At 43.3% G+C, this 25,290-nt stretch overlaps 1 protein-coding gene across 1 annotated transcript in view; it reads left to right on the top strand.

Annotated features, from left to right (window-relative positions):
• Window positions 1-15,020, top strand: part of Itgb3 (integrin subunit beta 3) — a 53,895-nt gene extending 38,875 nt beyond the window's left edge. The window contains exons 11-15 of the mRNA XM_047547287.1: window positions 1,072-1,294; window positions 2,214-2,314; window positions 4,612-4,731; window positions 10,322-10,488; window positions 12,185-15,020. Coding sequence (XP_047403243.1) covers window positions 1,072-1,294; window positions 2,214-2,314; window positions 4,612-4,731; window positions 10,322-10,488; window positions 12,185-12,250 — 677 coding nt within the window. The 3' untranslated portion in view covers window positions 12,251-15,020. The remainder of the gene's footprint in view (window positions 1-1,071; window positions 1,295-2,213; window positions 2,315-4,611; window positions 4,732-10,321; window positions 10,489-12,184) is intronic.
• The last annotated feature ends 10,270 nt before the right edge of the window (window positions 15,021-25,290 follow it).

The raw sequence follows: 25,290 nt of genomic DNA, 5'->3' as shown, positions 1-25,290 counted from the left end.
TGTGAAGAATATATCTGCAAATTTTGAGTGCAGAGGAGGAACAAGGATGAGCCAGCAGAGGCTTGGCGAAGGCCACTGAGCTATGCAAGGTCATTGCTAATGATTGTCTATACTGCTCTCCTCAGGAAAATCTCGCTTCTTTTGTTCTCTGCTGTCTTTTCTCTGTGGCATTCCGGGGATTTAGTTAAGAGCTCCGGCCTTCAGCAAGCTGGGAGGTAGGCTACATTTGTTCTTTCTGCTTACTCGACTCCATTGGCTGACTCCATGGGCTCTTGGTACCTTTTGTCTGCCCCTTGGAGGCCCCCATGCCTTGGGGCACTCCGCATATCTTCCCTTCCCTGTGCTTGGGGTATCCCGAGCCCTCCGTGGCCCCTGTGTCGAGGTTTTCCTGTCGTGTGCATGCTTTCTCAGACCCCTGCTGTTCACCTCTCAGGGTGGCACTGAGCCGATTTGAGAAACAGAATAACGGACAGATGTGGCTGAGTTGTTAGTGGAGGGACCAGCTCTTCAAATCGGAGCCTATGTTGGTGTCTAACCCAGCTGGGAAAAGAGTGATGGCAAGGGTAGACTCCTCAGGTCTGGTGGGAGAGAGAAGCAGCCTGTGCCAGGTCAAAGGGAGGTAGTTTGGGGCCTGAGGGTCACTTTGCTGTCATCAGGCCATATTATCCAGGCTTCTGGGTACCCTCTGTTGTTGCAGGCTGTGGCTCCAGGCTGTGGCTCAGTGTTGTGCCACTTCTCAAGGCTGAAGAGCTGCTTTGTTCTCAGACTGGAAGCTGGTAGAGAAGGCAGAGGGATTCAAGGGCAAGAGAAAGGGTGGGAGTCTTGGGAGACTCAGCTCTGGAGACTCCTTTGCTCTGCAGGGACTCAGACCAAGACCTGCCACACCTTGGAACACCTAGAGAGCCAAGTTTGTCCCCATTGGGTAGGGTTCCCCTCGTGGTGAGCCAGTTCCCTGCTGATCTGGAGGATTATTATCTGTCTGGTTGGGAGAGCAGGGTGGCAGTTTGTGGCAGGCTGCCATGGGAGTGGGACAATCACTAGCTGATCCACCCTTGGGCTGTATGCTTTCAGGGCATGGCCAGTGCAGCTGTGGGGACTGCCTGTGTGACTCCGACTGGACTGGCTACTACTGCAACTGCACCACACGCACCGACACCTGCATGTCCAGCAATGGGCTGCTGTGTAGCGGCCGGGGCAAGTGTGAATGTGGCAGCTGCATCTGCATCCAGCCAGGCTCCTATGGGGACACTTGTGAGAAATGTCCCACTTGCCCGGATGCCTGCACCTTTAAGAAGTGAGTGGGCAGTTTGGAGAGAGTTGGGAGTCTGGGAGTGGGGAGAGAGTCCCCTGGACTAGAACCCCCAACTCTTAAGGTTCTACCTCTTACTCACAGAAGCTTTAGGGAGAAGAGTTTGCTCCTGCCCAGTAGCTTCTCTCCTCTCTGGGGAGTTGGAGGTACAGACAACTGTAAGGGGCTGAAGTAGCACTAGCTGGACTCCAGTTGGAGCAAACTCTCTCCTAGGGTGGCATCCTGAATACTACTGAGTTCAGGAAGGAAGGCTCAACCAGGTATGCTCTGGAACATTCCAGTGCTGATGTTCTGATTCTGTGGGAGTTGCAGGGCTGGAGCTGTGGAGGGCACTGTGAAGCAGGGGCAGCTCACACACTTCACCTGCTGGTGGGACAGAGGAAGCCCAACTCCAGAGAGCTGCCATTCTTCTTACCACTTTAAGCAGGGATGGAGTCATGGCATGCACCTGTGCAGCTGGCTATACAGGGCCCATGCTGGGAAGGGCCTTTGCATGTTGTGTTGTCACTGTTCTTAGTAATTTCTGAACAAAAATTTCATTTTGTACTGGCCCCCAAAATTGTGTGACTTTAAGGCTCCCTGAAGTGTGTAGAGCTCACACATCCTAGATGGGACATGAAGAAGCTTAACAAAGAACCTGGGACCTCTGGCTACCAGGTCCTGCCTGTGGGTGAGGAGGACACCTTTACTCCTGAACCCCACACTTGACTATTTGGACCCCAGGATGATCTTACAGGTTATGTGTGTGTGTTTGTGTGTGTGTTTGTGTGTGTGTGTGTGTGTTGTGTTTTTAAATTTTTTAAACTGAGGAGCAGCTTTCTGGGTACCTGGAGGTCAGAGATGCACTGGGACATGCCTCGCTTGCTCCTCCCTTGTTTTAATTGCTCTGTCCTCTCTCCTTTAGGGAGTGTGTGGAGTGTAAGAAGTTTGACCGGGGAGTCCTTCATGAGGAAAACACCTGTACCCGTTACTGCCGTGACGAGATCGAGTCTGTGAAAGAGCTTAGTAAGTTCAGCAGGCCTCAGTGCCTCACACGTCTTGGTTCTAAATGTTTCCACTTCAGTCCCAGAACCTGTCCAACACCCATCTATAAAGTGGAAGAGCAATTCCCGCTTCAAGAACCATCATGCAGGCCTGATGCCCAGTAGGCACGAAATGAAGCTAGCTTTCTTGAGAGACCTCCTTTGTCCCTTCTAATGTGTCCAGCAGGCCTTCCCATTTTGGATTCCTGAAGCCCACAGACTCAGCAAAAACCTGTGTATAACTTGTAAAGAGTATATAAATTGGGCACCCCTAACTTCACCCCACCCCCAAAGAAAGGAAGATAATGTACCCCAGATAGGGAAACTGAGGTACAGATCTGGGAAATGGTCACCTATGATGGTCATCATAGCCTAGTAGGGTAGCGAGCATTTGCCTGGTTCACTTTATTAAATGTTAAGCAATGCCTAGGCTGGTTGGAGGGAATCCTTCACCCTTATGGTCATTACCAAAATCTCTTTATCCCGAAGCCCTTTTGGCTTTCTGGGATCCCCCTCAGATAAGACAGGAATACAAACACAGTGGGGAACAAAATTCTTGCCTGCAGTTATTTTTCTTTGTACTTCATCTTGACTTTAAAGATGGTCTTCCCTGCTGCCAGCACATCTGCTCTGGTTATCTGGGCCAGTGAGGCACGGGTGGTGCCAGGGAGATACAGTCTCTCTGGAGATAGCAGTCTCCCACAAAGGCAGGAAACGTGTTTTCAGCGAGAGCCCTAGCGCGACAGCCAGGCATCAGCTTTTGGTGGGAGTGTTACGGAAAACAGCCAGATCTCTGAACCTTTTGGCCCAGAAGTGGGCTGGGGTGGGGTTGGTGATTTGGGGATTGAGTTTGAAGAGGGAGTTTTTCCTCTGGAGGAGGCTACACTTCTACGATTAGCCCAGAGGGACCAGAGGGAAGGTATGCTAAGACGTCAAGGTATTTTTATTTTTTTTTTTTGTGGTGCTGGGGATCGAACCCAGGGCCTTGTGCTTGCAAGGCAAGTACTCTACCGACTGAGCTATCTCCCCAGCCCCAAGGTATTTTTATCATCTAGACCAGGTGAGCATTAGTTGATAAGCATTTCTTTACCCACCTCCTTCACTACCATAATAATCATAAAGGTAAATGCTCACATATAGGAAATTTTATAACTTATGAAAATTATAAAAGCATCTTTCATACGTGTTACATATTGTTCTCCAGACCTAATAAAGTAGAACTATAGTACTATTGTTATTTTTATTTTGTGAATGAGGAAACTGAGTCTCAAGAAAATCACCTTGCCCACAGAAGGGAGTCATACATTGAGAACTGAATCCTGAGATCTTTACTCTTTCCCTTGTGCTGAGGGACCAGTACTTATGGCCTATTGACTTCAGGTCCACTGGATGTATTTTTTTTTAGATATTTTTTTTAGTTGTTGATGGACCTTTTATTTATTCATATGTGGTGCTGAGAATCGAACCCAGTGCCTCATGCATGCCAGGCAAGCCCTCTACCACTGGATTATAACCCCAGCCCTCCACTGGATGTGTTTTGTGAGTCATGTTCTGGTCCCTCTCCATCACTTATTTGCAGTGGAATCTTGGCACATTTGCTTAATTTCATTGTGTGTCAGTTTTGCTCATCTGGTTTCCTCAGTATAGGATGCAGTGCAGCTGGTGGAGGGTGACCCACAGTGTCATCGATAGAATAACAGTCTGAGGGTTCAACCGCACACTGTGGGAGGCACACAGGATCAGAAACAGACTCGGAAGAGCTACACAGGCTGTGTAAGCAAACTATGGAGAATTATTGAGCAAGCAGAGAAAAGAAAGAGAAGGGAAGAAACACCTACTGTATGTTAAAGTCTATTTTAAGCATGAAATTCTCCACCAACCCTGTAAGGTGGGCAGATCATTTTCCTTTTATAGATAGATGAAGAAGGAGAGACTGATGGAGGTCAAATAACTTATCCAATAACTTATCCAAGATCACACGGCTGAGAGGTGGTGGAGCCAGGATTTCAATCAAAACGTATAATATTGTTATATCATGCCCCTTCCAGAGGAGGGAATAAGAACCAAGAAGGGCCCGGGAGGGACAAAATACATCAGCGAGGGTCAGTGACTGGCAATTGCCAGGCATGCCAGCCATCTTGAACCTGGGCATCTCGCCTAATATCAGGGTTTCCTGTCACATGCTTTTGTAGAAGTCCTCTGGAAGAGTTTTTGAAAGCTGTCACCTTCTAGGAAGTGACTGGTTTTTCATTCTTCCATATTCTCCCCTCCCTTCCCCAGAGGACACTGGCAAGGATGCAGTGAACTGCACCTACAAGAATGAGGAGGACTGCGTTGTCAGATTCCAGTACTATGAAGATGCTAGTGGGAAGTCCATCCTGTATGTGGTGGAAGAGCCAGGTGAGTGAACCGGAGGCCTTTCCTCACCCCGGCGAGAGGGAGCAATCTTAGGCAGGAATTTCTACTCACCACTCCTCTTAAATGGAACAGGTTGAGCCTGGCCTTAAAAGTGATGTGAGAGTCTATCACGTTGGCGAGGGGACAAATAAACTTAAGTATTAGCAAAAGAGTGACTTTCTGATTGAAAGGCGGCAAGATAAAAAGGTGGGTAAGGAGAGGAAGAAGGTAGGTATGGAGGTCATCAAGGAACAAAATATGCCATGACTGATTTTTCCCCTGTTTTGGGGATGAACCCAGCACCTCATGCCTGCTAGGCCAGCACTCTGCCACTGAGCCATGTCCACAGCCCTTTCATGGCATTTTTGTAGGTAATAATGTCAAGAAATAAGGAATTTTTAAATTCTAGTGCTTTACAGCACATGGCATAAGTTCTACTGAGAGACAGCTGCCGTGGGGTCCCTGCCTGCTGCTGTAAGAGGAAGGCCTGATGGTGGGAGCACCAATCCCACCAGGTCGATGCCAGTATGTAGTGACAGGTTTCTGGCGCTGAGTCAAGGCTGCACTGAACACCAAAAGGACTAAAAATACTTGCTCTTAAGACCTTTTGGAAGTACGAGGAGTCTACCCCATCATACAAAGGCCCACCACAGGTTGATTACCACCCAACAACTGGATTTGGTTGCTTCGCCTTACCACCTTCATGGCCTCCGTCTTCATCCATTTCCTGTTGCTATGAGAAAATACCTGAGGCTGAGAGATGTATAAAGAAGAGAAGTTCATTTGGTTCACAGTTTTGGAGGCTGGAAGTCCCAGATCAGTGGTTTCATCAGTTCAGCCTCTGGTGAGGACCTCCTTGGCTGTATCACCACATGGTGAATGCTGTCTGGGAACACAGGGCCGCGTGTTAGGCATGTGTTCTATCGTTGAACGATACCCCCATCCCAGGCTTGCTCTTTTTATAACAATCTGTCATTGTGGGAACTAACGGGTCCAATAAGAACTACGTTAATCCCTTCCAAGGGCAGTGCCCCTAATGACCTAATTGCTTTGCGCTAGGCCCTGCCTCTTAAGGTTTCCACCACCTCGATATCACCATGCTGGGAACAAAGCTCTGAGCACATGAATGGGGACACAGTCAAAGCATATCCAAATCACGTACCTTCATTTCCTTTACACAACAGATTAAGATATGAATCATTAGAAAATAATTTTAAATACTTAACTATATGATGGATACTATGCTAGGTGCTGAAACTATAACAGTAAATAAGGCAGACAGGGTACTCACCGGCTATGAGTGAGACAGACATGGAAATCAAGAATGTCCAGTGCAGAGGACTAGGACTATTGATGGTGGAGGTTGGGCAAACATAGGAACCAAGGAACAACCTTGGAAGGCTGAACTTGAATCACTTGGTGTCTTGACATTCATAGCTGTAGGAATTCCTTCAAATCATCTTTTACACAAGGGGCCAGAATTTTTTTTCTCTAAAAAACCAAAATGTTTTACTTTTCAAGGGCCATGTGGTTTCTGCTGTGGCTGCTCCACTCTGCTATTGTAGCATAGGAAAGCAGTCATAGACATTCTGTAAGTGCATGGACATGGCTGTATTTTTTTCTCTTTTTTAGTTGTTCTTTTTAGATTTACATGACACTAGAGTATATCTGGACATATTATACATACATGGAGTATACTTATTCTAATGAGGATACTGTTCTTGGGGTGGTACATGATGTGGAGTTACACTGGTCATGTATTCATATGTGAACATAGGAAAGTTATGTCCATTCTCCTGTCTTTCCTATTCCCATCCCTATATAGTTTGCTAGCCCTTGGTCCAAGAGCAGCGGTTCTCAAACTTTAACATATTTTCTTGTTAAAAAGCAAGTCCAGGGCTGGGGTTGTAACTTAGTAATGGAGTACTTACCTAGCATGTGTGAGGCCCTGGGTTCAATTCCCAGCAACAAAAAACAGCCCTGAGCTCTGCCTTATGTCCACAAATCTACACCTCTACACCTCTGTGTTATCGGTATTCCTGGTAATTGGGCTACACCCCAGCATTTGAGTGCCTCTTATTTTAGGCTCATCACTCCCCCAGGGAGCCTTCTCAGACCCCACTGGCCTCCATACTGCTGACTAGGTTTTGCTCTTCTGTTTGCCTCTCATGGTATCTGTGCTTCCCTTAGAAGGGCCTTCATTTCACTAGAATTAATAAGCTTCAATAAGCTCAACTGCTCAGTAGACCATACACTTCGCAAATGCAGGAACCATGTCTGTCTTATCCATGGCCATATCCCTGTGCATCTACCAAGAAATTAGTTTTTAAAGGGATTTTGAATGATTTGCTAGAACTGATTATTCCTAGAGGACAAGTAGACTTAGGCACCTCTTGCTATCTACTAAGAGAACTTTGGCTGCTTGGGGAGGGAAGGAAATGAGGTGGGAAAAAGGAGGAAGGAAAGTCTGGAGGAGCTACCCAGGGTCGCCCTTCCTTGGGAAAGAGCTGCCACATCTGCGTCACCCGGGGCGTTACCGTATCTGTGGGTGGAGGAGTGCACGGTGTCCCATCTGGAATGTTGTCCCTCAGCCCTTCCCAGAGCTGTTACCCTTTACGGGAGAAGGAAGGTTAAGAAAGGGCATAACCTTACTTTTACTAGTGACTCCAAGGGCAGCTGACACGGGGAAGGGATGTGTCCGTGAGCCAGCAGGTGTGGAATGGTTTGACCAGGATTTCCTCACATCCTCTCACCTGCCCTGCACCCTTGTCTCTACTTGTTCCAGAAGGGTGTCTTGCTTTGGGTCTAACAGTATTTCATCTCTTTGCTACACAGTCATTGCTGGTACCCCTGTTCAACCACTTATCCAAATCATTTGGCTTGGGATTTTTTTTTTTTTTTTAGTTGATGGACACAATACCTTTATTTTATTTATTTATTTTTAATGTGGTGCTGAGGATTGAACCAGTGCCTCACATGTGCTAGGCAAGCACTCTACCCCTGTACTATAACCCTGGCCCCTGGCTTGTGATTTTGAGACTGCAGTCTACTGCCTGAAGTTGTGGGGAATAGAGACGATGGTAACTCTGGTGCCCTGCCAATTAGGCCCACTCCTCCACGTCAGGATACGGGACCCTAGTATAATGTCAAAATACATTCAACTGTCATGTATATGTAAAAAGAACCACAACAACAACAAAGTTAGGGGACCCTAGGTCCAGAGACCCACATTTTCTCTCTGCTTGTCTGGGCTCTGTCTCCCCTCTTACCCCCAGCCCCAACCATTTCTAGGGACTCTGACTTTGAGGAGATTGTAGCAGCTGGGGTCCCAGAGCACAGTAGGAGATTATTTTCTTTCTCTTTGCCAACTCATGGCTTTGCGGATGCTCTCTTTGAAGACCTGAGTCCTGGCAGGGCAGTAAAGGGAATATGTCAAACGGTTAGGCATTGGCCATATAGGGTGTAGCCACATGGAATGGGCTCCTGAGCAGGGCCCTCTTCACTCCCAAATAGAGTTTCCAGATAAAATAGAATATGTTCCATGCAATATTTGGTACATGCTTATACTAAAAAGTAACTCATTGTTTATCTGAAAATAAAATTTATCTGGGCTTTCTATACTTTTGTTTGTTAAATCTGTCAACCTTACCCAGACTTCTCTGACCTTGGGTCACTCAATTTGGGTCCACTGCTGTGTCTGGGAGGGCCTTTCAGAGACCACCTGATCTTGTCTTCTGTTTCTGGGAAGCCACCCACCCCTGTTGGTACAGATGGATAACAGATTGCTTTCACCTGAATACCTCCTGGGAGTCTACCTGTCCTGACCACACTAACATGTAGAATGGAAGAGATTTCACTTTAAGGTTTGAAGGTGTGCCCTTCCCATTCTTCCAAAGAATTCATAATTGCTTTTCCCACAAAAATTGGGGCCCTTCACTCCTGGGAACTCGGACACTGGAACCTCACGGCCTCTCTCCAGGCGCTCCTTTATTTATAGACAGGGTGTAATTTGGTGGGTTGGGAAATGGTCAGCTTGGTTTGTGGTGGTGGTTGCATTTGTGTAATGTGTGGTGAGCACAGAGTGTATGTTTAGAGAAGAAGGTGGGAGACAGTGTGGAAGGTGGGTGTGACTTCCTCTCCAGACTCATCAATACCCATATATACAAACACCTAGTTTCATAACACTTGAGGTTTCCAGAGTGAGGTCACCTGTCAGACACCTGAGGTTTATGGGAAACAGAGATCTGCACAGGATAATCAGCTGAACCTCAGGGGGATGACGGACCTCTGGTCTGCTTTGGTTATTGAGGCTGAACAGGAAGTCAGCTTACAATGGGGTAGGACTTTAGATGACCAAAATATTTTGAGAAAAAACTCCTAAGATTATCATGGCTGGCAGGCTTCCTAGTCTCTAAGCATGCTAAAAAGGTCTCTAGGTCATAGTCCTTAAGGATGTACATATCTGAACCACAGTTAACAGACACAAATGTCCACAGTAGGTAGGTGGGCAAATAAACAAAACAGCTGGGTATAAGAAGAACACTAGTAACAATGGTAGCTTATATTTTATTGAGCACTTATTCTTTGCCAGGTATTGCTCTCATGTCTTTAAATATGTTTCACTTAAGTATTACTCTTACCAAGTTTTTAAAGTGAGTTTGAAGAGCTGGGGGTATAGTTCAGTAGTAGAGCGCTTGCCCAGCCTGTGCAAGGCCCCCCACCCATAAAGTGAATGTGAAGCCATTCTCCAACCTAAAGACAAACAAAACAGAAAACAGACACCCAGAGAAGTTAGTTTACTGAATGACACGTTGTACAGAGTCTTAAGCCAGGATTCAAACCCAGAGTGCACAGTGGTACAGACACAAAGACAAGTCACCCTTTGCCTCTGTTTAGGGGAGAAACAGGAACCTGGTGAGGACTCTCACAAATAGGAAAAAACGTGTCTCAGCTAAAAGGGCCAACTGTTCTCAATTCTAGTTGATGGCCACTTTGTAGGGATGTATGCTCTCGTGCTTCCAAATCTTTTGATCTTTTTTTTTTTTTCCCCTCTTTTTGGTGTGCGTGATCCTGGGGATAGAATCCAGGGCCTTTTGGATGCTAGACAAGTACTCTACCATTGGGCTACACCCTCAGTTGCCATACCCTTTTTTTTGTATTTGGGATTGAACTCAAGGGTGCTTAGCCACTGAGCTCCACGCCCAGCCCTGTTCTGTATTTTAAGACAGGGTCTCACTGAGTTGCTTAGGGCTTCGCTAAGTTGCTGGGGCTGGCTTTGAACTCCTGCCTCAGCCTCAAGCGTTGCTGGGATTACAGGTGTGTGTCATGGAGCCTGGACAAATCAATTTTTAAAACGAATGGTTGGGTGAACTGTGCATGTGCGACCAGCTTGAACTTCAGATTTAAATTATTCAGGACAGCTTATTGCCTCCCTAAAGATTGCCCCCTTAAAAACAAACAATGAATTTATGTTTTGAAATTGTCCTGTTCCCTTCAGAGGTCTTGCCAGTGCATCGTTACTCTGAAGTAACACTGAAGGCCTTACAGTCATAGCCAGTTCAAGTGATTCCTGCTCTCTGCTTCTTCCTTGCAGAGTGTCCCAAGGGTCCTGACATCCTTGTGGTCCTGCTCTCAGTGATGGGGGCTATTCTGCTCATCGGCCTCGCAACTCTGCTCATCTGGAAGCTCCTCATCACCATCCATGACCGGAAAGAGTTTGCTAAATTTGAGGAAGAACGAGCCAGAGCAAAATGGGACACAGTAAGAGGCTGGGCTGTGCTGGATATTTTCCTGAGTCTTTGGCTCAAGAACCTGAAGTGGGAATAGCAGATACTCAGAGTGGCCAGGGGTCAGCCAGCATTGTAGTTTTCAGATTATCCTCTGCTCTGGAAAATGGGAGATGGTCTCACTGTTGTCTTTAAGCTTCCTGAAAACCACCTGATCCTCTACCACACAGTGACCATGGGCCATGTCTTGAGAACTGATTGAACAAGTAGGACCCAGCTCTGCTGGGTCACTGAAGAAATGAAAAAGAAACTCTTCAGTTGAGGGAGACAGGACAAACCTATATTGAGAACACACAATACATTATGTAGTACTGAAGTCCAAAGCATTAAAAACGAACAGAAAAAAATACAATAGTTAACACTTACTGAGGGTTTACCATGTGCCAGGAACTGTTCTAAATGCTTTTTTTACATATTAGCTTATTTCATTCCTGTAACAACCTAGGTGGGGGGCAATATTATTGTTCCCATTTTATAAGTAAGAGAACTGAGTGCAGGGGAGTTCAGTAGCTTACCTGATCATGGGAGGGAATTAGGTAACTATAGGACTTTGTTTTGGAGTCAGCCTCTTAAGAATAGTGGCAGGACCTCAATCTACCTCATTCTCTTCTTTTCCCCCACATGGTAGTTTCCAAATCAGACTCTTCTCTCATGGTTCCTGTTGTTTATCCTGAATTAACTCAGTCGAACAAGTGTTTGTTGAGAATTTTTTATATACTAATTTCACAGTATTCTCCTTTGGCTCATCTTCCACATTTTAACTATTTTCTGGACCTTCCACATGACATTTGACTCCTTGAATGTCCAGGGTTAGACCAAAAGTTTGTTCCCATTTGGTGGTGATCCCAGAGCTTTGTACCCAACGATTTTAAGAAACTGGGATATTTCTGTTAAGACCATACAGAACATCCCGAGTCTCCAAAATAAAGAAGAATGTGTTGGACTTCTCAAAGTTACCAGTAAGAACTATGTGGCCAGGTGCAGTGGCGCACACCTATAGTCCCAGCAACTCAGGAGGCTGAGGCAGGAAGATCACAAGTTTAAGGCCAGCTTTAGCAACTTAGCCAGACCCTCAAGAACTCAGTGACCCCCTGTTTCAAAATAAGAAATAAAAAGGGCTAGGGATGTAGCTCAGTGGTAAAGTGCCCCTGGGTTCAATTTCTAATACCAAAACCAAAATCAAAACAATAACAAAACAAAAACACACAAACAAAAAACAAAGAGAAAGAACTACTTAACTTCATGGGATTTGTCACTTTTTGTTGGAAAATAATTTGGGAAACCTAGTGAGGGGTTTATTTTTCCCTGATAACATGACAGTTTTGTGGGTGAAGAGTTGAGATGAAAACAAACTGAGAATCATTTCAGCAAAAGCAGTCCAAGGTGTTCTGACCACTGCCTTCTACGTTCCTCTCTGCCCCACACTGGCTGGCCCTGCCACACTAAGGAAAAAGGGGAAAAAAACAAAAGGGAGAGTAGGGGAGAGGAGGAAGCAGGGCAGATTTGGGTAAAAGCTGTTCTAGAATGTTTTGGGAGTGCCAGAGTGCTGGACCGACTTTAACCCTGTGCCAGAGGAGGTCTTGGGCAAACCTCTCAGGTGAAATGGAAACCCTTGGGATATGAGAGCACCGAGGAGCTGACCCTAAGACGCTCTCCTGTTCTCTCCACAGGCCAACAACCCGCTGTATAAAGAGGCCACGTCCACCTTCACCAATATCACCTACCGGGGCACTTAATGACAAGAGGTCATCATCAGATCATCATCAGACTATGCCAGATGATGGGCATCTCTGCCGTCATGTTTACAGAGGACAGCATTTGTGGGGCGGGATTTGGGCTTAGAGTGGGGTGGGCTGGGAGGATGTCAGTATTTGGAAGTATGTGTGTGTCTGTGTGTGTGTCTGTGTGTGTGTGTGTGTAACACGTGGGGGAAAGTTTAATTTAAAATTTGTGATGTGTCCCCAGAGCACAGCTCCTCAGCCTTTGTTCTCAGATGCCTCCTGCAGGCACGAGTCCTGCTTGGCCTGAGGGTGGCATGGAGCTGAGGAGGTGTTCTTCATTACCTCAGTGAGAAGCCAGCTTTCCTTATCAGGCCATTCTCCTTAAAGGAAAGGGCAGCGCCGAGGCTTCTCATTTCAGAGAAAAGGATGCCAAGCCTGGCTCAGTCCTGAGCTTGTAAGTTTATGGCTGTCGGGCCTGACTCTCAGGAACTGTGGGGCTGTGCAGCCCGGTTTTGTCATCTGTTTCTGCTTCCTTCCCTTTCCCTCGGGAGTCAGGGGAGAGCTTCCTGTGCCTTTTGCTACCATCTGAGTCCAGCTATGGTTCTCTTGTCAGGGAAGTCCTTGCCACCTAATATACACTGATCTGATGGGCGTGAGGAAGGCAGGGCCACTCAGGGGTCCTGCATGGCGCCGGGTGTGCCAGCTTCCCCCAGTTCATAGTCACAGCCCTTTAGATTTGCCTCCCTGGCAACTCTACCCTGGAGGTTTGGTCACAGTGTCATCCTTAGACCAGCACCTTCTCTTTCCCTCCCATTTCCACACCCTTGCTGCTGTAGACATTTGCTGCATACTGGGAATTTCTCTTTGGACCAATTGCTTTTCTTCCAAGGGAGGGTGCTGTGGTTAGCACCAGAGTCTGGTCCTCCCCTTCAGACTTCTTCGCATGTCCGAGGCACCTCCTCAACCTAAGCCTGGGCCTCTGTGTGCTACATCCATCCATGGGGTGACTGCGTTTACCTACCTCCTGGGGGTCTTGTGCAGGAGTCATTCCCATGAGTCTGTTGACTGTAAGTGCCAGGATGCAGCCATGGACCAGTTGGGTCAGCATGTGTGGCCTCTCTTTCTATGGGCAGGACAACCTCGTATTAACTCAGTCTTTAATTTGAGAGGCCACAAGTGCAATTTTATTTTTTTTTTCTCTCGGGAGCACCTGAAACCATGATGAGGTTTGCTTACTCTAAAGGAACATGTATATAAACACACTTTATATTTGTAATTTTATTTGATGACAAAGGAAAGCATAAAAAGCCATGCCGACGGGGGTGCAAAACGGGCACTCCCATTTGGCATCATTCATGGTAAGTTGCTGCCCAGTTGCTGGGTCTCTAAGGGGCTTTTGATGCGTGGGAGCCTGTGCGGATGGATGTATGGACATGCTGGACCTTTCCTGAGGGGGATGGACTGTTCTTTTGTCCCAGCAAGAGCAAGAGCAATTGCTCCACTGGTGACTTTCATCCCATATTAAAAACCCGTCTCACCGCCCTCAGAAAAGGAAAGATCTGTGTAAGGAGAAAAATCTGAGTCCTGTGTTCGGTGTCACAGCCAAGGAATCTTTAATGCTAATTAGGGCAAGTCATTTTCTTCTTCCTGGGGCTCAGTTCTCTAGTTGTAAAAAGTATGGACTTGGACGAGCCAATCTTGAAGGTCAAATTTAACATTCTAAGATGCTGGAAGCTCAATGGCATCAAACATGAAGTCAAGATTCTGTGGGGGTGGGATGGGGCTGGGGTGCAGTTCAGTGGTAGAACCCTTGCCTAGCATGTGTGAGACCCTGGGTTTGATGCCAAGCACTGCATAAAAATAAAATCCTGTGGGATATTGCTAGTGTTTGCTTTTTAGCTGGAAAATCTGAGAGCTCTGGCTTTGGCAAGAGCAGATGCCATTCCCTGCCATTCCCTATCATTCTTCTCAAGGAGAATCTCATCCTCATCCTATCCTATCTCAGAACCCCTTCTCCAACTTTTGTTAGCAGGTATATCTCCTGATGTAGCACTTAAGTTCCACTTAGTTATTATGTCTTAGTTATTTGTGTATATTCAAGTCAATAAGAAATAGCTGATTCAGTTGTTAACACTGAGAATAAGCCTTGAAATTACAAATGAGGCTAATGACTGAGCCCTGTCTCACCTGCACATTACCCTTACAGTAGGAGATGGGAATGTGCGGAAGAACAAATAACAGAAGGAGAAGGATGATCACAAATCCAAGAAGTTCAGAAGCTAATTGTAACCTTTGGCTATCAAGACAGAGTCCATCAGAGTAGTAGTGGGACATTTTCTTTCGATAAGATGATTTACATCAAGAAACTCTATGGAAGGAAGAAGACAGTGTATCCCAAGGATGAAAAAAATCATGAAATCTTATGTGAGCTTCTGGGATGAGGCTTATAGGCCTTGAAGACCAGTGTTGCTTGTTTGCCTGATAGATAACAGAGGTTAGTTTTGGCATAGAGTGAACATTTAAATCGTATTTTGGCATCAGCAACACAGCACAAAGGGATTTTGCCCAGCTCTTTTGGGAATAATTTTATGTCCAGTCTCAGGGTCTGTGGACAAGAGTTGGGAAACCTAACATTCCTGACAAGTTGCTGTATCAGGAGTCAGATCTTTACCTCTCAGTCATTCTTGGACTGTCCAGACACTTCTCTTTGTTAAATATTCCTGAAATTACTTAAGTGCCTTCCTGACCACCTCCTCTGAGTTGTGCAACAGTGAATTAAATGTGTTTTCCAAAAAGAACTGGCCTAAGGCTGTCCAGTGCTTCCTGTGTTGTTATTTCTGTTTCCTCTGGGTTAAAAGAATAAGTGTCATTGCCTCACAAATGATTATTTTAGAGTAAGAATGCTTCCAAGTATAACAGAATGATGACTACTATGTAAACTGAAGCTTCCTTCAGAATCCAGAGCTTTTCTTTAGACTAATAATGCTTTCAAAATGATTAGATTATTACTAAGAGTTTGAGTTTTTTTTTTTTTAATTGGACATTATTTAGGAACTTGTGCAACCTCACAGAACAGACTGTCAGTGTAACCTAAGTTTTGTTGGTGGGAAGCATGAATGATAAAGGCTTGCCAGCAAATTATTTGTAGACAATTTACATGTTCAAATTTTAAAGTATTGGGTGTCAAAGTGTGGCCCCAGGACCAGCCACATAAATATCACCTGGAAACTTGTCAGAAATTAATATTGAGCAGGTGTGGTGGTGCACTCCTGTAATCCCAGTGACTCGAGAGGCTGAGGCAGGAGGATTGCAAGTTCAAAGCCAACTGCAATTTAGAGAGGCCTGAAGCAATTTAATGAGACCCTGTCTCAAAATAAAAAAATAAAAATAAAAATAAAAAGGGCTGGGGTGTGGCTCAGTGGTTTAAGTGCCCCGGGGACCAAAAAAAAAAAAAAAAAAAAAAGACACATGGTAAACAAGATATTTGAGACTGCCGCCCATGTAACATGGCATGGTATTTTATAGTAAATGTAGGGGTTTACTCTAAAATAATGATAAAAAACATAGTAGAGTTGATACATTAACCATTAACATAGTCCTTTACCATTGTTATTCATTGTTATTAAGTGTTTTGTACTTAACACAAAGTGTGTACTTAATACTGTATGTGATACTTTGGTAGCACAGATTTGTTTACATGTAAGTATGTGTTATACTACATTATCAGGTTATGATGTCACAAGATGGTAGGACTTTTTTAGCTCTATTATAATCTTAGGGAAAACATGATATGTAGCTCATGACTGTACTGAATCAGAAAATCTGGGTGTGGGACTAAGCAATCTGTGCATGATTGGGCTGCATGCTTCTGTTTGAGAGCAACGGATTTAGGCAGTCACATGTATCTTTCAGATCTACAAAGAAGTTTATAGAAAGTCAGCTCAGTGACTACACTGTCAAGAAAATACCTTGACTGGTAGATTCAGAAAACCAAATATCCACCCACACAAAATGAAATTCTACTTTTTTCTTTTCTTTTTTTTTTTTTTTTTTTTTTTTTGAGTTACTGGGGATTGAACCCAGGGCCTTGTACATGCAAGGTAAGCACTCTACCAACTGAGCTATATCCCCAGACCCCTGAAATTCTACTTTTGATCCATTTTTCAAATGGATCCATTTTGGCTTCACCCAAAGCCATAAATTCCCATGAAAAAACTAAAAGGAGTAATAAGTTGGAATCTTATAACAACATCAACAAAAGCTAACAGCATAGTTTGCAGGTACCTAATAAAACTTATTTTGTGTGTCAAACTGCAAACCAGAAAATACAATTATAGAATTTATTCACAAGGATTGGGATCAAAAATCTAATTATTAACATTATCATCCTATAGGATGCCAAAATAAGATGATAGAATTTGTAACTTCAGTTTTGGCTACTTAAAATTTATTGAAAGATGTTGATGGGTGTAAGCTGGACTCTGCTTTCCCTCCTGCATGTCAAACACGTTTGTAATACTTCAGTTCTTGGCCTCTGTTATCTGAACTCTACAGTAACAGAGCCATCTAATGACCACTGGGGTCAATTACAAGCAGATTGGTAATTATGGTGCACTCAATTTTCACACGGATACAATGGAATGATAACATATCCTTTGCAAGCCATTTAAAAATAATTTCCATTTGATTTTTAATACAGTATATTTCTGAAAAGATATATTCCTAATTTGTTTAGTTTGGCCAATGCATGCAAAGGAGGCAATCTTGGATGCTTGTGATTAGGGTACAGTGTATCAGTAAATAAACTACCTAAGAACAGTTTGTTTGTCAAAGGGAAATTAAGAGGTCAGGAATGTGACTGCCTTCCTTGCAGTTGTTAATGTCACTGTGAAGTCCCTCCCAACTCTTGTATAGAGGAAACACTTCTCCTCAGCTGCGTTTTTTCTGACAATGCAACAGAAAGCAGCACTTAAGAGAATTTAAGAGCCTTTACATAATACATCCATTGTAAATTATCCTTTAGCATTGTTCCTGAAAAAGAACTTTGTAGGGAAAGTTTTGAAATTAATTGTATTTTACCTAACGTATTAGCTGGGTTTTCCAGTGACTCATACACAATTGGCATGATTCTTTGGAGAGGTCAGAGTGATGGGTGGGTAACTGCTGCTTTGATGGCCAATGGAAATAACTAGTTAAGAGAAAGGAAAAATGTTGATGGGTGGAGGCCAGACTTTGCTTTTCCTCATCCTTATATTCACCATTGTGACAAGGACTGATAAGGAGCCCAGCATGTGCTTTCTCTTTCTCAGTCTCTCTTGCAGCTAGATGTGCCATGTCCAGCTCACAGACAATGAGATGTAAGTGGAAGAGGTACATGCAACTTCGTAATGTCATTTAAGGGCAGGAATATGACTTTCTTCTCCCTTTCCTTCTTCCTGAAGGTTGCAATGTAGAGGTAATAACTAGAAGTCAAGCAATCATGATGGAGCAAGATGTGACCTAGGGAATTGTATCAGTTATCTATTCCTGCATTACAAATGGCATTACCCCACAATTTAGCAAATATTATTATGTAGTTTCTGTGGTCAGAACTCAGGAATGGCTTCGTTGGGTAGTTGTACTACTTTCTCTTATGAGGCCGAGATCAAACTGTTGACAAGGACTATAGTCAACTGAAGTCTCAAAAGGGCTGGGGAATCTCTTTTTCTAAGATGGTTTACTCTGACGGCTGTTGGCAGGAGGCACATCCCATGCTGGCTATTGGCAATAGGCCTCAGTTCCTCACCAATTGGATATCTCCATAGGAATAGCTGGGTGTTGGCATGACATGTAGGCTGTTTTCTCTCAGAGTGAGTATCCAAAGGAGAGCAGGGAGGAAGCCACAATGGCTTTTATGACTTAGTTTCTAAGCCATAACTTAGTTTTCAGAAGTGTCACACCATCACTTTTGCTATACACTTTTGCTATACATTATAAGTAGCTCTCTAACCAACCGACATTTAAGGGGATGGGAACAGGTGCAACCTCTTGAAGGGAGGAGCACTCTGGGATCATTGTACTCCAATGGTATCCACATTTGAACCCCCAGAATCCATGCATGGAATAAAGAACTTTGTTGATGTAATGAATGACTTTGAGATAAAGACATAATCTTGGGTTGTCTGGGTAGGTTCAAAGTAATCACAAAGGTCCTTGTAAGTTAGAGTGAGAATGAGAAATCCGAGTGGGAGATGTAATGATAAAAGCAGGTCAGAGGGATATGGCCAGAAGTCAAGGGATGCAGATAGCCTGCAGAAGTTGGAAAAGATAAGGAATACTCCCCTACAGGTCCCAGAAGGATTGCAGCTTTAGATTTTAGCTCTGTAATAAGTCTTAAACTTCTGACCTCCAGAAATGCTAAGATAACAAATTTGTGTTGTTTAAGCCACCAAGTTTGTGGTGTTTTTTTTTTTTTTTTTTTTTTTTTTTTTTTTTTTTTTAGAGCAGCAAGTATTTTTGGATGTATTTAAAACCACCACTGTTCACAAATTATTTATAGTTCTCCCACATGCAAAATAAACTCACCTGTCTTAAGGCCTCAAGATCTTACTCCATTATAGTATCAACTCAAAAGTTTAGACTCTTATCCTCTAAATAGGTGCAGGGGCAGAGGAAGTTTATTGGGTATAATTACTTACATACAGCTACTCAAGTACATACTTATCTATCCGAAGAGGACTAAAGAAAAAATTATATGCTCTTCTCCTACAATAACCAATGTAAAATGGGACATATATGACAACTGCTACAGAAACTTCTGTTCCAACAGGTAGAAAAAGAAAAGATGGTGTACAGAAGTTACTGGTCTGTAGCAAATTCTGAAATCCACTTGGTTACAGGCTTGCAGGTCCATTTTCAAAGTCTGAGAATTCTCTATGGTGGTTCCACCTTCTGGACTCTTGGTTTTACCCTCTAAGTTGTCGTTCTTTCATGAAAGATGGTATATGTTTGCACCAAACAGTTTTTTCAGCCTGCTTCATACATGTAGAAATGTGGGGGTGCAAAGTCCTATTTTCTTTTTATACTCTTATTTCAGTCCAAGGTGACAGAATCTCTGGTAACAGAATTTTGTTAAAAAAAAAAATCGTGTGGGTTTTCTTTGAATCTTGTTGGGTTTCAGTGCCTGAGCTAAGAGCCATACTCATAAGTCGTTTTGAGGTATATCTTTCTTTACCTTGAACTTCTGCTAAAGGACTAAGGCCTTAAGCTACTTTTTTAAAATAATTTTTTTTAGTTGCAGGTGGACACAATACCTTTATTTTATATATTTATATGTGGTGCTAAGGATCGAATCCAGTGCCTCACACATGCTGGGCAAGCACTTTAGCACTGAGCCACAACCCCAACCCTGACCTTAAGCTTCTTAGAAGCTGTGTTATTTGAATAAGAGGACCTGTGAGGCACACTTTGAAAAATTTTAGAGGGATTTTTGTCTGAAAAGGACTCTGATGTTCCATTCTTCAACACCACTGGGATGAAAACCAGTGGACCAATAAAACAGAAGAAAGCTGTCCCTGTTCCTTGGTACACAGTATCAGCCCTGGAGTGACTGTCTCTCAAGCTCTTGAATGTGAGAGAGAAGTAAAATTTCAATCTTAGGTCATGATTTTGTAGAAGTTTTCTGTTACTGGTAAAATAATTGAATCCTAACTTATCCTAACTAACAGCATCTTTGGTGCTCCTGGGGGCATCTCTGGAATGAATACATAGCAAACTAACTCATGACAACTTTAGAACTCAAAACTATAATTGTTCAAGATTTGGTAAGCCTCCACATTCTGTTTATCAGCACATACTCTGATTCTTATATATTAGTAGTTTGACACTTGCTTTGTGTGGTGGCTCATGTGTATAATCTCAGCTACTCAGGAGGCTGAGGCAGCTGGACTACAAGGTAGAGGTCAGTATAAGCAATTTAGTGAGACTTGGCCTCAATATAGAAAGTAAAACATGCTGGGGGTGTAGCCTATAGGTTCAATCCCTAGTATCACCAAATTTTAAAAAATTCTTATTTAACTGGTAAAAAAAAATTAGTTGATTCCATCAAGTATGATTATAAATAGGAGTGGGTAGTGGGGAGGTAGGAGATGGAAGGTAAGTAGATTGGGGATGTTTACCAAAATGAAAGACCTGGTCTCAGCACTTAGGTTATGTGTAGACCCTTTAAAGAGGATAAGCCATATGCATTTTCCAGCCCAACATGTCATGAACATAAATGCAAAAATTCTCAACAAAATACCAGCTAACCAGTCAGGTGAGGTGGCACATGTCTGCCTGTTAGAGGCTTGGGAAGCTGAGGTAGGAGGATCACAAGTTCAAAGCCAGCCTCAGCAACTTAGTGAGACCCTAAGGACTCAGGGAGAACCTGTTCCTAAATAAAGTACAAAAAGGGTTGGGGATGTGGCTCAGTGGTTAAGTTCTCCTGGGTTCAATCCCTGGTACTAAAATAAACAAAAACAAAACCAAAAAAATCCAGTTCACCATATTCAACAGTACATAAAAAACATTATTTACCATGATCACATAGGATTTATCCTTAGGATGCAAGCTTGGTTTACATATGCAAATTTATAAATGCGAGACATCATATTAAGAGAATGAAGCAAAAAAATATGCATCTCAGTTGATGCAGAAAAAGCACTTGACAAAATTCAACATGCTTTCATGATAAAAACTCAAGAAACTGGATATAGAAGGAATGTACTCCGACACAGACAAGGCCATCTATGACAAACCCACAGTTGACTTACTATGAAAGCTTTTCTTAAGATCAGAGTAAGAAAAGCATGCCTAGTCTCACCACTTCTTTTCAACATGGTGCTAGATGTCCCTTGCCAGAGAATTATGCAAGAGAAAGAAATAAAAAGTATCTTAATAGGAAAGGAGGAAGGAAAATTGTCTGCATCAATAAGATCTTATATAAAGAAAACTAAGGATTCCACTAGAACCAACAATAAAACCAGTAAAGTTGCTGAATACAAAGTTAGAAAAGAACACTAGCACTTCTATATTCTAACAATAAACTAGACAAAAAAGATATTAAGCCAGCTGTGGTGGTACATGCCGTAATCCCAGTGATTCAGGAGGCTGAGACAGGAAGATTGCAAGTTCGAGGCCAGCCTGGGCAACTTAGTGAGACTGTTTAAAAATAAAAAATAAAAAGGGCTAGGTATGTAGCTGTGTTAAAGTACCTGAGTTCAATCCCCAGTATAAAAACAAACAAACAAAAAATGACAATCAAAATAATTCAAAACAAAAACATCCCCAAAACCAAACCAAAACAAAAAACAAAAAACAAAAAAAAAATTAAGAAAATACCAAACAAAAAATCTTAGGTATAAATTTAACCAAGGAAGTAAAAGATCTGCATATGAAAACTACTGATGAAATAAATGCAAGAGCACACAAATGGAAAGATATTCTGTATTCATGAATTGGGAGAATTAATACTGTCAAAATGTCAACACCACCTAAAACAATCTACAGGTTCAATGCAATCCCTAACAAAACTACAATGTCATTTTTCACAGAAATTAACAAAAATAATCCTAAAATTTGTTTGAAAAGACCTCCAAAAGACAAAGCAATCTTGAGCAAAAAGAACGAAGTTGGAGGTACCACACTATCTGACTTCAAAGTATACTACCAAGTCAAAGTAATCAAAACAGCAGGGCATTGGTATGAAAACAGACACCACTGATCCACAAAGCAGGACAGAATTCAGAAATAAACCCATGCATTTATAGACAACTGATTTTTGATAAGGAACACACAATGGGGAAGTGACAATCTCTTCAATAAACAGTATTAGGAAAACTGGAAATCCACAGGCAGATGAAATTGGACCTGTGTCTCATACCATATACAAAAGTCAACTAATAATGAATAAAAGACTTTCATGTAAGACCTGAAACTATAAAACCACTAGAAGAAAACAGGAGAAAAGTCCCATGATATTGACCTAGGCAATTATTATTGTTTTGGATGTGACTCTAAAAGCACAGGGAACAAAAGCAAAAATGGATAAGTAGGATGGCATCAAACCAAAAGGTTTATTTTCCTTTTTTTCGTACTGGGATTGAACCCAGGGTGCTTAACCACTAAGCAACATCCCCAACCCTTTTTATATTTTATTTAGAGACAGTTGCTTAGGGCCTCACTAAGTTGCTGAGGCTGGCTCCTGCCTCAGCCTCATAAGCCTCTGGGATTACAGGTATGCACCATCACACCTGGCCAAACTAAAAGTTTTCTGCACAGCAAAGAAAATAATTAACAGAGTAAAGAGACAATCCACAGAGTGGGAGAAAATTTTTGCAAACCATACATCTGATAAGGGGTTCATATCCAAAATATGTAAGGAACCCAAACAACCCAATGCAAGAAAATAAATAACCCAATTAAAAATGGGCAAAGGAACTGAACAGACATTTCCCAAAAGAAGACATACAAATGGCCAACTGGTATATGAAAAATGCTTAGCATCACCACTCATTAGGGAAATGCAAATTAAAGCTACAATGAGATACCACTTCATATTGGTTAGAATGGCCATAAAAAATGATAAGTATTGGTTTGGGTGTGGATAAAAGGGAATCCTTGCACACTGTTAGTAGGAATGTAAGTTAAAGCTGCCATTTTGGAAACAGGATGGAGGTTCCTCAAAAAACTAGAAATAGATTTACCATGATCCAGCAACTCCTTTTCTGGTCATGTATCCAAAGGAACTGAAATTAGTCAATCAGAGTCACCTGCACACCCATGTTTGTTACTGCACTATTCACAATAGCCAAGATATGGAACCAACCTAAATGTTCATCAATGACTGAATGGATAAAGAAAATGAGGTATATATACAAAATTGAATATTATTTAGCTTTAAAAGAGTAAACCTTGCAATATGTGACAAAAAGGAAAAACCTGATGGACACTATGCTAAGTGAATTAAGTGAGGCACAGAAAGATGAAACTCAAATGGAGAGTAGATGCAGGTATGGTGGAAGACGCCTGCAATCCAAGCTACTTGGGAGGTTGAGGCAGAAGGACTGCAAGTTGGAGACCAATTTAAGGAGACCCTGTCTCAACATGAAAAATCAAAAAAGGACTGGGAGTTGGGGATGTAGGTCAGTGGTCAAGGGCTCCTGTGTTCACTCCCTCAAGGAAAAAAAAAAAAAAAGAAATAATAGAATGTTGGTTGTCAGAGGCTGGGAGATAGAGAAGACTGTGAGATGCTGTTAAAAGGGCACAAAGTTTCACATATGAGGAATACATTTTGAAATATATTGTAAAGCATACAAAGTACTTTATTGAAAAATTGCTGAGTTAAAATTTCAAATCTCATCCCTAAAAAGATAAGTGAGGTGATCTATTTTATAAGCTTGATTTAATCATCCCATATTATGTACATATATTAAAACATCACATTATACCCCCATATATATTCAATAATGAGTTATTGATAAAAAAATGAAATAAAAGTTCTAAAAGATTACAAAGCAAGGTTTTAAGATACCAATGAGCAGGTAATATCACTGAAGGAATTAAATATTGGAACATTTATCTAATACTACATATACATTTTAAAATTCTTAAAACCCTTGAAGAATAGAAAACAGACTCAGGGAGTATAAGTAATTTGCTCAACTGGGTGCAATAAAGAAAGAATGTGAATTGTATCAGTCTAAAACCTGTGCTGTTCAATTCAATGTAAATAACAGAGAACTCAAGTTCGGATAGATTCACATAAACATACTTATTGATATGTTTACAAAGGATAAAGGATGTTTAAGTATTGGAATTTTTAAATGAAAAATATTTACAAAATATTCTTGACAAGGCATTTACAAATTTAGTTTAGTATGGCCCTAGAAAATGATTAATTTCACTGAACTGGATGTTTTTGGCACCAGGGATTGAAACACTTAACCACTGAACCACATCCCAGCGCATTTTATGTTTTGTTTTGATACCAGGGTCTCGCTAAGTTGCTGAGGCTGGCTTTGAACTTGTGATCCTCCTGCCTCAGCTTCTCAATCGCTGGGATTACAGGTGTGCGCCACCGCGGCCGGCTGAACTGGATTTATACGACGTTTTAGGGGTATAATATTTGAAGAAAGCATTTTTTTTTTCTTTTGCCACCATCATTTCACTTGCATAAGTACAAAAAGCTGATTTAATAAAAGCAAATCAAACTACCTTTTACAAAAGAAAGAGTACCCCCAAAGGTAGTATTGGGAAGAACGGACTTAAAGCTGCTGCTTTAAGTATCCTATTTATTTACTTGTTTTTCGGTACTGGGGATTGAACCCAGGAGCGGTGGTGACAGGGTCTCACTAAACTGGTAAGGCTGACCTCCAATCTGCGATCCTCTCGCCTCCACCTTTCGAGGCCCTGGGATTACAGATCAATACTAAGTAGCAGAAACCAAGAAACACCGCAAGCTTTGGAAGAAAGGGAGGGTGCAGGTATTCAGAGGATGAATAGAAAACCAAACTGAAGTGGGGTCAGGCTACGCCCGGAGAGAGCAGAGCACCAGAGAAAGCGCAGCGAACGGGTAGGTCGGAGGACGGAATCCGGGGCCGCGGGAGAACCGCGCGCGGAAAGTACCCCACCTCCAAACACTGGCGCTCAGGCCCCGCCGGGCGCGCCGGGTGAGGTCACAGCCTCTTATGAGGTGGGGCCGACGGGCTCGACCGCAGTGCCTTCCAGTCGGCGCCCAGACGGCGGCGAGCTCAGCCGCTTTCCCCGGCCCGCCCCGGGGCCCGGATGGTGGAGGCGGCCGCTGCAGCCGCGCGGCAATAGCCGCAGTCAGGGACTGAGTCGGCCCCGCTGGGTCCGCTAGGTGGGCGGGGCGTCGGGCCCGGTCAGGTGACCTCGGGGGCGGAGCCGCGCTGCGCGGGAGCCCGGGAAGGAGGCGGAGCCAGGGCGTTGCGCGCGCGTGGGGACCTGAGGCGCCTGGTGCACACCTGCCTGCCCCGGGAGCGATCCTCAGCCTGAGGTGGGGAGGGGCGGTGCAGGGC

The sequence above is a fragment of the Sciurus carolinensis genome, chromosome 3 (assembly GCF_902686445.1).
Source record: "Sciurus carolinensis chromosome 3, mSciCar1.2, whole genome shotgun sequence".
Classification (NCBI taxonomy): domain Eukaryota; kingdom Metazoa; phylum Chordata; class Mammalia; order Rodentia; family Sciuridae; genus Sciurus; species Sciurus carolinensis.
The sequence above is the reverse complement of the archived record's forward strand: the minus strand, read 5'-3'. Positions and strand labels throughout refer to the sequence as shown.